This window comes from Kogia breviceps, chromosome 4 (genome assembly GCF_026419965.1).
Source record: "Kogia breviceps isolate mKogBre1 chromosome 4, mKogBre1 haplotype 1, whole genome shotgun sequence".
Lineage (NCBI taxonomy): Eukaryota > Metazoa > Chordata > Mammalia > Artiodactyla > Physeteridae > Kogia > Kogia breviceps.
Window position 1 is genome coordinate 89,592,482 of NC_081313.1, and position 12,510 is coordinate 89,604,991.

General features: G+C 33.1%; 1 protein-coding gene across 2 annotated transcripts in view; it reads left to right on the forward strand.

Annotated features, from left to right (window-relative positions):
* MAN2A1 (mannosidase alpha class 2A member 1) overlaps positions 1 to 12,510 on the forward strand; it is a 160,347-nt gene that overhangs the window by 108,040 nt on the left and 39,797 nt on the right. For both annotated transcript variants that reach the window (XM_059060613.2, XM_067031427.1), the window contains exons 13-16: positions 6,309 to 6,474; positions 7,802 to 8,020; positions 8,752 to 8,874; positions 11,785 to 11,899. In XM_059060613.2, coding sequence (XP_058916596.1) covers positions 6,309 to 6,474; positions 7,802 to 8,020; positions 8,752 to 8,874; positions 11,785 to 11,899 — 623 coding nt within the window. The remainder of the gene's footprint in view (positions 1 to 6,308; positions 6,475 to 7,801; positions 8,021 to 8,751; positions 8,875 to 11,784; positions 11,900 to 12,510) is intronic.

The window sequence follows — 12,510 nt, forward strand, 5'->3', positions numbered from 1 at the left end:
TCTCTGTAGTTCTTTTTCTCCTCAACAGTTCTCTGTTGCCTTCAAGCAGATGATTACTGTATTTTATCCTGTTTTTTTCTAGTTGGCGCATAGAAGTGAGAGCTCTTGTCAACTACTTCATCTCTCCTGGAAGTGGAAGCATCGTTTATTTTTCAACTTCAATTTGGTGAAAGAAAAATGCTCATTTTTTCCACTTGAGTGTTTATATTTCTATTGATTTGTAGGAGCACTTTACAGATTTCCCAAATTTGATCTCCTTTTATTTTTTTATTCTTTAATCTTATTTTTTAATATAGAAAATGTTCTAAGCTTTTTGTTATCAAATCTGCCAGTCTTCTGCTTTGCTGTATTTTTCTGTTATGGTTAAAAAGAGAATTTGTACCACAAATTTTATATTTATTTTTCTTACTGATTTTGTATCATTTTTTCTGTTTTTAAATTTTTTAATTCATCTAGAATAAGTGTTGGCATATTGTTTTAATGCATTTGTTTAACCATTTATCTTGCCCTTCTATTACTTGTAGATGTATCATAGGATTGTTTTGCTCCCTTTCTCCCAATAAAAGGATTTCAGTGGGATTTTGGTTGGCAATGCATAAGATTCATGAATTAATTTTAGAAGAGTTGTATATTTTGCAGTATTTTAGTTTTCTCACCTAGAAAAGTATGTCTCTTCATTCATCCATTTTTATGTCTCTCAGTAAAGTTCTGTCAACTTCTGTATATACATTTTGCTCATTTTGTATTAATTAATTTTCTGTTTTGAATGCTCTCCTGATTAATTCTTAATCATCCTGACTGCCATCTTTTTGTGTGTATCACAAGACACACTGTACATAGTTTTGTATTATTACCTACCCAATTATATTGAACTCAACAATTTCTCTTTCTCCCCTTCTAGACTATAGATATTCAGAACAGGGACTATGTAGTCACATTCATAAGTTTATAACTACACATACCAGGAGGAGTCCTTCTCTCTGTCCTTTTTTATTTTTTCTTGCTTTTTAATTTAGCCACATGCCATGTGGTTACTTTGTACGTGTGTAGATTCTGTGCATCTCTTTATTTATCTCCACCCCCACCCCATATTATCTGAACTCTTGTTTCAAGGTATCTATGTTATAACATGTGTGGTTTTGTTAATTTCTTTCATTTAGATTTATATGTGCCTTACGTAAGAAAGCATATAAGGCAGATCAGTGACCTGAGTTAATTAAAACATTCATTCCACCATTCGTGTGATTTATGTAGCAGGGTATCTGGTCAGGACACCAGGAAGGTCTTATAAGGGAAAGGAGAGATTTAATTGCTGTTGAGATTCTACTTTGTGCCAGGTCTGAGCTCTGAGCTCTGTGATTTTCCAAACATTTTATCATTTAACCCTAATTGCAATCTTGTCTCCTGATTTTGTAGATAAAGATATTAAGGCTTGAAGAAATGAAATCACGTGTCCAAAGCCTCTCAAATTCTAAGTGCTGTAGTGGGTTTTTGAACTTAAATGTATCTGACTCCAGAGCTAAGGACTCACAGAACTAATCATGATTTTTGAAGATCTAATGTATCTCAAAAAGGCTCCCTTTGTTTTTAATAGCTTAATTTTTTTTCCTGATGGCTAATATGGTAAGCATTATGTTTTAAACCTGGAAAACTAGGTAGACTATATGAAAAGTTCATATCTAGAAAGTGCAATTTTTGTAAACATATAAAACTATATATTTTCGTATTCAGAATACTGTACAAAGGTTACTATTCTTCTTTAGATGATGCTCCACTAATGAGGCTACTTAGAGAAGATGAATATATTGTTTGAATTTTTTAGTATGCTGTTATTGATTAAGAATTGGACAGACTGAGCTCTACTCTTTGCTTTTTTCTTAACTTTCTCTGTGATCTTGGATCTTTCATTTCCCCCATCTTTGCAAAGGGGTTAATTGCATAGCTTGTCGATGCTATTTTTTAAGGAATTAAAATAATCAAAATGAAAATGACTTGATAAATCCATAAAGCTCCACACTAGTAGGTATTAGTCACAAATGATAAATTCTACTACTGGGATTTTTGTGTGTTACTCATTCATCAACTATTTATTGAATGTTATTCCATGCCAGGTACTACACTAGGCACATGAAGTTACAATTACTTTTCATATAACCTGGTGTTTGCTTAATTGGTTTTAAACTGCACTTAACAGGAAACTTGCAAATATTTTTCATTTCTGTCTTCTTTGCACAGCCATAAATGTATGTAGTATTTTTTAAATGTTTTTTTGAATATTGTTTTTGCTTTCCTCATACAGTGAGGTCATAAGATAAACTCTTTAGTATATGTTACAAGATATTTTCTATGCCAGCATTCCAGTTTATAAATTTTCTTTCACAGATAAAATGTACTGAAATGTAAATAGTTCTTTGTTCATCCTGAGCTTTCTGAAGATAGAAGATCTGTGGGGATCTTTGGCATCAGTGAAGACAAAGTTCTTCTCAAGTGAATTAGGAACTAAGGGAATCTCCACAGGAAACCGCAGTTGTCAAAATGGTCGTTATAAGCTTGGACTGTGAATAAAGTGGTTAGGATGGTTAAGAAGATGGTAATAGGGGTAGGACTGAGTTCTAAGCCTGTTGTGGCACTTGTAGCTGCTTGCGCCTCTGCAACATACCTAGTCCCCCTGAACCTCAGCTCTCCTATCTGTCCAGTGAAGGATGAAAGGCTGTGCCTCATGGATTATAGGCCTGAGGACTGAACCCCGGCATACAGGAAACACTCTGTAAGTGGTAACTCCAGCGTCACTCTCACCAAGAGGCATCTTACCTTCATTCTGCCCTATGTCCAGTCCAAGAAGGAAGTCCACATGGTCCTAGTCTTTTGTTCATAGTAGGCACTGATTAGATTTGCCTCAGAGAGAGGACCTGGAATGCCACAGTTGTCTTTCTTAACATCACATGAATCATTTCTACAAAAGGGGTGAGGAAATTCTAAATATACTCCTCCTCATTAGAATCTTCAAGGACAGAACCACATTTACAGTGGAATTATAGTTCTTCCTAAAATGACTCCCAGTTTGACATGAGTGTACAGATGTCTTTTCATTTCTCTCCATTCCTTTTTCTCTCAGCCACAGTAGATCATAGTTTGCCCTCTCATTTGATTGGCAGGTAACATAGGAGTGCTTTGTCTTCATGAGGTGAAGGTTGTTCATTGTATATAGAAAATTGAGATAATTGCCTGTAGGCAAGTTGCAGGGGCTTAATGTCATAATGCGAGCTAGGAGGCTGGATGTGACTTGGTGACAGATGATAGATAAGAAGCTAATGCAAATATAGGGGAAATTGGGAAAAAATATTTCTGAGCTTCCTATATAGTTACTTCCAAGGTAAAATAGAAATTAACTAACCCCATTTTTCAGCAATATTTTACTCTTTTCATCTGTTAGTGTGGATAAAATAATATTAATTTTTAATAAGTGAGTATGATATTATGATGTGAAACCTCCTGGTTCCGTTCACAATTGATTGACTTAAAAGGATTCATGTTTGGAGATATTGGCAGTGTAACAAATGTTTGACTACTAAACATGATAATGACAATGAAAATTTAGTTAATTTGTGATGCTGTACTTATTTCCCAAGGAAATATAATTCATGTATGATAATGCTTTCTCTGTACTCTACTTGAAATGTACATAGAAGTTTGTGTATCAGATAAATGTGTGCTGTGATGCACTTGAACATGCTGTGAATCTCTAATTATGTTAAAAAATTATTTTCTTAGTGCAGCTTTATACTCATTATATACTCTACACATTTAGTTTTTGAATAGATTCCTGGCATGATAATTACATAGTCATTCAGTACAGTAGAAACATCATTATGGTCAAATACTAATTAGCTATGAAAATGAAACAAAACAGAACCTAGTTCACAGCTTATTATAAAAAGTTATTTAATATTGTACAAAACGAAATGTATGGTTGAAATTATTTGCTTTAAATTTGAGTAATTTTCTTCCTCACTAGGAAGAATCAGTGTTTTGGATGCTTGCTGCCTAATTTATTGCTTGGACACATTGTATTTTATTATCAGAGCCTTTATAGCCAGCTCTGGGTAGTAGAGCATCAGAGAACTTGAAGTGGGAATTCTGGGCTCTGTACCTAGGTCTGCCTCACGGCTTCTGCAGAATTCAGAGACTGGCGTAAGTCTTCAGACTACGTGTTCTAGAGTTCTTCACATACTGGCTCTAAGCCTCTGGGCACATGGGGTTCAGTAGTAAGTCACTCATTTCTGGGATGCTGGTTTGAACATCTTTGGTGCTGGACGTGAGTGATCCTCAACTGCTTTTCTTCTCCAGTGTACCTGAGGAATATAGTATAGTCTAGTTGATAACAATGAAACCTGGCATTTGTGATTCTCCAGGTGTGTTTGTGATAGAACAATCAGGCAAGGTGTAAGCTCAGGTGGAGGGCAGTGGGAGGGTGTAAATAGGTTGATAGATTCCTTCAGGTAAGTCTGTTAAGCACACCTCTCATGGGGCAGTACTCTCGCTCTCCTTGAGAATTGCTTCTGTGGATAAAAATGGGGTTTTGTCTAGTACTTTGAGGCTTCAGTGCCATTTGTAGATATGTTTTTTTTTATTTTTATTTTTTTTAACATCTTTTTTGACTGCATGCTTCAGCTGCTCTTTTCTCGTATACATGTGGAATCTCAGTGAACGTAAATGGTATAAGTTAGATCTTGTGATCCTAATGTATATCCTACAAGCCTAATAGGAACCAGAGACGTTCTTATTGTCATATATTGTTAATTTTGGTATCTCACAGTAACTGTGTCAATCAAAAGTGCTTCAGCTGATAAACAATTTATAAGTCAAACATTTTATAGGTTTTATGCTACATCCTCTTTCTTTTCCTTCGTGCTTTTCTGTTATCCTTCACTTTAGTTTTGGCCACTGTATTAATTTTATTTCCTGAAAAACCATTTGCAATGCAGTTGAAGTATACAGGCCACATATAGGATAAAAGAGCACTGCTAGGCTTTCTGATGCACTAAATAAACAATGCTAGCTTGCTTGGACCAAGTCTGATATCCCTATGGGTAAGATGGAGAAGTTGTTGACTGACTGCCTACTCATTTCTGTATTCCTGAAGTTACAAAATTGTGTAGGAAAGCAAAATCTTTCAGATCATGAAAATATTCACATTGAATCAGTTATATTATTAGTCAAATATCCTCTTTGAAATACTGCTTATATTATTTGAAGATAATATAAAGTAAAATCATAAATGTTACAAAGAGTGCATAATTCATGAAGTCTGTGACATGATGATATAGAACTTTTTTACTCACAGGCAAAGCCATGAAGCAGTGAGGATCCAGCAGAGTTATGTTACTGAGAAAACCAAGGATGTTAGGGGATTCAACTGACAATTATTTAAATATCAAAGAATTGAGAGAGAACTTTTGGAAAAATGATTAAGTCCTTGAATATTTTTTATAAATATAGTTATGTTTAAAACCATCCTATAAAAATGAAATGTTATGTGAAGGATGTCATAATGTACTAATATAAAATATTGTTGGAAAAATTTTGCCGAAAACCCTACTTCATTCTAAGAATTGTACTTAGTTGCAAATATTGCCTAAACTTATTTTAATAGTCGTTATTCCCTTTTCTAGCCAAGTTCCAATCAGTTTTTTTACCACTGTTTATTATAAAATTTCAGCCTCTATTTTAAGTGGATTCACTTCAAATGACCTTTCCTGTAGAACCAACTCCCTTGGATAATAAGGGCCCCTGTGTATAAAATATATATGTGAATTATGTGATTCTGCATGTATAGCCGTACATTTCACTGTTTTAGTGATCTAAAATGAATGAACTAAATCAATTTTAATTGAAATTAGTTGTGACTAGAATGCAAACAGATAATTTATGTATTTTCTTGTTCAGTGAGTTTAGGCAGGGATCACGATATTAGTTGTATAGGGCTGGTTATTTTAGAAAGACCAATAAAACCATATGTATATAAGTCATTCTCTGGGACATAGAAATAACTTAATTATACTTGTGTTAATGTCTTTCATTTGTATAACATTTATTCTTAGAAAGTGAGTCATTATTTCATTACTCTTTGTACTGTGTGGTATTTGTTGTGATGAAATTGCCTGTTCTCCAAAAGTTTTACCAGACTATTTCTTATAATTCTTCTCCTTGTGTTGGCTTTATGACTGTCTATGGCCTGAAATCTCACAAATAATGTGGAAAAGTTCAAATATCTTGAGAACCCAATAGTAAAGTGACTGTTTTTGCAGGTATCTTGTGGTCTACAATCCTTTAGAACAAGACCGAAACTCAATAGTATCAGTCTGTGTGAGCTCCCCAGCAGCGCAAGTATCCTCTGCTTCAGGAAAGCCCGTGGAAATTCAAATGAGTGCAGTGTGGGATACAGCAAGTACTGTTTCACAGACAGCCTATGAGGTATGTGCTTTCTATAGAACTTAGAGAGGCAACATGAAAAAAGCATAGCCGGTATATAGTTTATATATGTATTAATATATATGAGAGCTGTCTAGTTGGTGTATGCAAAGTGGTTAAAGTTGTAAATGCCAGAGGGTTTAACTAGTGAGTTAAATGACACTAAAGGAAATTAGATCCTGTGTTTTCCAAAATATTAATATCTTTGTTAGTATGTGTATTGTATGTTATTTTTAGAACGTTATTAGTATGTATATTGTATATCTTTGTGTATCTGTTGTAACTTGTTTCTGAAGTCATGAAGTAATCATTTCTCATAAAATTTTCAATTTTTTGTCTAACTCAATTTAATAACAGTTATAAATATTGAAATGGAGATAAATACCATCCTTCTAAATAACTTGGGATACTTTCACCTTTTCACTGCAAAGGTGACATTAATATACCATGAAAGAAAGACTTCCTAAAATAAGTAAGATGCTTCTCTTCTGAGATAATTATGGAAAAACTCTGGATTCAAATAATAGACATTTTTTGGGGAAAATGTCTTAAAATAAGCAATATTAAACTGAACCCCCATATCACTGGAAAGATCTAACTTTTAGAGTTTGGAGTATAATTTAAATTGTACTCCAAACTCTAAAGATACAGACATAAGCTAGGAACTCTAAAAGAAAATTAAAAGCCGTTGCTGGCTGCTCTTATAAATTCATAATCCTTTAGATAGAAAGGAAAGTATAACACAAGTTTTAGTCAGACTTTACAGGAAACACCCCATTTAGAGAATAGAACAGTAGCTCCTGGAAGGCAGGAGTCATGTCTCATGGTTGGTGCATCTTCCATGGCTTGTTCAGTGTCTGCTGGACCCCAGGCATTTGATGGCTGGTGTTGATTGAACTAATGTGCTTAATATTTATATTGTTACACTTACCATTTTTATTTTTAATGTACTGAAATATTATAGTATTATTAAAAGATTCCTAACAATTAGGTAAAATCATTGTTCACAATAAGCCCTTACCTTCATGGAGAATTTCCTTGTCTGAGCATCCGTTATGAGCACCGTAGGACAATTGAGGATGGTTACATAATTTCATATATTGGATGAAAGCAGTAATGTCTTTGATAGTCTTACCCACTTGAAGTTATTAGTTTTCCTGGATAAACAGAGATGTGGATACTCTACCCATAAGTTATCAAAACATGTTTATGGAATAGTACTATATTCTCTTTTAAATACGGTAGTTTCTCCTTTTTACTAGAAGTATATATGGTTTCCTTTCAGTAGATACATTTCTGTTTAATAAATTCTCTCCTTTATCTTGTAAAGATCTCTTTTCTAGCACAGATGCCACCATTGGGACTGAAAGTATATAAGATTTTGGAAACAGCAAGTTCAACTCCACATTTAGCTGAATATGTCCTATATAATGGTCATACAGCAAATAAAGGAATTTTCAACATGAATAATATAAAAAGTGCTCAAGAAGATATAACTCTAGAGAACTCATTTATTAAGCTGCGGTTTGGTCACTCTGGGCTTATGGAGGTATGTTCTGAATAGTTCTGAAATTTATAGAAGTCTTGTCACTTTTACTCTAATATATGCAGATTACTTCTGCAAAGTGGGAAAAGTGGACACAGATTCTCTGGGAGAAAGGATAGATGAGCTATATGTACCTTCTCCTTGTGGTCCACAGTGACCACTTGCTCCTTATAAGTGCGGTCTGTGGGTGGTGCTGTTCAGTGGACTGTTTGTTATTTGTCCACAAGATAAGTATGGAAGCTGTAGCTGTTTAGAAATGTTTATGGAAACTTTAAAGTAATTTGGCTGAGTAAAATTATGCCTATTGAATCTAATAATAAAATATTTGAGTGTATATTTGGCATATCACTTTAATTTTTCTAGTAATTCACTTTCATTGTACTTTACAAAAGTATTGTTCCATGCATATTGGAAATAAAAATAAATCCACTCCTTTACTACAGAAAGTTTGAGAAGTACTGGTCTAATGTCTTAATTTGTGTATCTCTTTCTTCCTTGGCGAAATGTGTTCTTTTTGTTCCTATTGCAAAGATTTTAAATCCTAAGGTTAAGTATAAAATTTTGAGTGTTTATCTAAGAATTGTGAATATTAGAGGCTGAATGTTATCATTTTTTAATTTATTGCCAGGTAATTTTTTTTTTTTTTTTTTTGAAATTGACATATACATGTAACTAGATACAACTTGTTAATGTCTTAATTGTGAGTTACCTTAAATTTTTTTTTTTATCCTTAGGAAATGATAAATAAAGGAGATGGTAAAAGTCATGAAGTAAAAGTGCAGTTTTCATGGTATGGAACCACGAGTAAAAAGGACAAAAGTGGTGCCTACCTCTTCTTACCAGATGGGGAAGCCAAGGTAAGTGCTGGTGAGCTGAGCAGTGAATAAGCACTTACTGAAAGAATAATGAGAAACAAAATAAATGCATCTCAGTATTTTGTTATCTATTAGGAATAGATGAGTTGGCTCCATTATATATATCATTATTGACACTTAGCAATTTCTAGTTGAATGTTAGATGAACAAATAATTTTTCAGGGTTGGAATTCAGTTAGGATGCTACAGTGGACAAATGCTTTCTATGGAAAGAAACTAGATTTGATTTAAGATTAGGATGCTGCTGTGTTGTTGTGTACATATGTGGCATGGCATATATATAGACACAAAATTCCTAGCCATATGAGAAAAATAGATTGACCACTGAGCCATTTTTCTCCTTAAATTTTAGCACCTTAAAAAACAAACAAAAAATGTTTTCCTACCCTTGACTGTAACGGTAGTATATGCAAATCTTAGCACATTTAATGCAGAAAACTGAAGAAAGCAATAAAATTTGCCAACTATTCCACAAGCCCATGAAAACCCCTGCCAACATTTTGATATATTTTTACTGTCTTTTATTCTATGTATATCTTTTTTCCCCCATTTTAAAGTTTTTGTCTTCCTACATGAACATATTTTATTTTTCATTGTGACAATGCTCACAATCTGATATGTTCTTTGAAAACACAGTTTTAATATACACTTTTGTGTTTAAAAACTTTTAGCTATAAGATGAATAAGGTCTGAGGGTCTGATGTATAATATGGTAGCTAGTTGATAGCACTGTATTATATAATTGAAATTTGCTAAGAGGGTAGAACTTAAGTGTTCTCACACAAAAAACGTGTATGTGTGTGTATATATGTGGGAAAAAAAGAATTTCCTATTGTTGCTTATGTACATTTTCTCCCAGTACTTTACTACTGTAACATTGTGATAAGCTTTCTCTGTAGAATTCTTTTTGTACAGTGCTAATTAATTCCTGAGAATAACTTTCCAGAAGAGTCATTTTGTGTCAGTGGATGAAGCCTTTTAAGGCTTTTGACGTATACGTGCTACTTATACTTCCCTCTAGAAAGATGGCATACATATTCACTCCCACCAATGTTTTTTTGAGAGTAGCTCTCTAGTATGCTATTCTAAGCTCTGAGAATTAGCCATATTAAATGCTTTACCTATAATAATGAGTGAAAAATATTTTACTATTAAGATTTTTATGATTATTAGCGAGGTTGAACTTTTTTATGCCTTTATCTTTCATATTTCTTTTATGAGTTTCCTATTTAAGTTCTTTAACCATTTTTCTATCGATATGACTTGTGGATCTGTAAGTATTCTTTATATATAGTAAAATTAATCCCTTTTCCTATTTATTGCAATCTTATATCCTATTTATGCTCTCAATATGTCATTTAGTTTGTTAATTCTTTTATTTTTCTGTTATGTAGTAATTTTTAATTTTTGTGGAGTCAATTTTGTATTTTTTTTCTTTAGAGTTTCTTCCTTTGCTTTTACACTTACATAGGCTTTCTCCACTTTAAGATAAATTAAATATTCTCCATATTTTGTTGCCTAGGGTCCTGTCTCCTGAAAAAGTTACTTTTGTTCTAGGAAAGCTTGCTAACCAAAATCAAATATAGATTTTAAGAGATTGTGTAGGCCACACTCAGGATTCTAGTTGTCATTGTTTCTGTTTTTTTAAATCATTGAGTAATTAAAGGTAAGCTACAGCTCATAGTAGGCATTTCAGTATGGGCAGTGGATTCTAAGTATAAGCTACATCAGTGTTTTCTCACTTAACAGCTTTTGTCATTAGACAGGCATTTTGTTTTGACTGACATTTTCTTTAAAAAAGAAAAAGTAGCTATGCTATAGAATATTATACATGGACAATTATAATTACTAATTTATTTTAAATGATTTTATCTTTAAATAGCTCTAATATTAGATAGAAGGATAAAGAGAATCATCATATGTTTACAAAGAAGAAATAAAAGAACATCAGGGAAAGAGACAGCTGAGTTTATCAGAAAAAGGCCCGGACATCACCGTCCTAGGTTTTATTCTCCTCCATTACTTTCTAGCTTTATGGTAATTAGGTACAAGAACTTTGTTAACTATAAAGCATTATATTAATTTCAGAATATTTTTCTCTAGCCAAAGTGGTAAATTTGGAAGAAAATTACACAGTTCTGAAAATCTTGTGCTACATTGCAAGCCTAGCTTTTTATGCTATTGTTGAGCTTTCTAAGGTGTGATACTTAAGAAAATAAAATTCTTCATAAATGCTTTAAATTTTGTATCTGTGTCATATAAGTTATGTGTTTTATTCCCATAGTTTCTTTAGTCTAGATTCTAAATAATGAAAACTAAACCAGTGGTTGCCATAGTTTTTCCGAGTTTGGAAGTTGGCTTTATATTCAGCTAGTTCTTTCGAGTAAAAGGGCAGTGTTAGAGTAGTAAACCTGACTGTGATTAAACTATGTTTCTGAATCCTGCTTCCTGTTTGCTTAAGATGACTCCCTGTAGTCATCCTAGCCACCTTCCCAACCCCTGAACATTAGGGAGCCATGGTTATAGCAAATGTTTGCCTGAGAAAATGTCACTGCTATAGAACAATTGCTCATTCTAATAAATAACATATGGACAATGTAGAAAGATCTTAATTAGAACATTTTATATCTGGGAGAAATGTTTGTAGATCTTCTACGCCAATCAGGTTGTAAAATTTTTATTTTCTATTTTCAGCAGTTTTTGTCTAATGCAAAACCTTATATTTCAATTTTTGTAGCACGCACATATTCCAATACCTCATAAGGTTTGTTTTTCACTTAAAATTACAAATATCAGGTGATATACATTTGCCAGTTTGGAAACTATAATAAACATTCCTTGGAAAAACTAAAAGCCAAAATACTTTTCTTAAAAATGTGATTTCCTCCTCAGCCTTATGTTTACACAACACCACCCTTTGTCATAGTGCAACATGGAAGGTTTTTTTCGGACGTGACTTGCTTTTTTGAACATGTTACCCACAGAGTTCGACTGTACAACATACATGGTAAGAAAACAGAGAAACGCAGATGTGAAACAAATGTATACTGATTCTTGAATTCTTGCTTTTCTTTTGTTGGTTTTAATAAATTAGCAGTTGGTTTTCAGAGATGACAGTCATCTATCTAACCTTGACATCAGACTTATCATATGATTTAAAATGTAGTATTTACTCTCTGATAATCAAAAATGGTAAAACATTTAACACTTTACATATACTTGTTCTTTTCTTCTGTATATCTTCTCTTTCCTATTGCAGTATTTGTCTTAAGTCATGTGCTCATTTCTCAGATCTAAAAACAGTATAGTGGTTTTATTTTATAAAATGGAAATTATGCTAAATGTGGCTTTCAATTAATGGATCACTGACTACCTCTGTCACACACACACACACATACACACACAGCATGCCTTAAATATAGAATGTATTGTCATAGTGTACTACTAGAATTTAACTTTAAAAGAAAAATGTTCTCTGCTTGTTTATGACTCTTTAGCTTGTAGAGCATAAAATTGGGCAGCTTTTATTGCTTTTAGGACAGTATTGAAGCAGCTTCTTTGTTAATCAAGTGATAAGAAATAGGCCTTTGATCTCATTAGAAACTAAACTGGACAGTG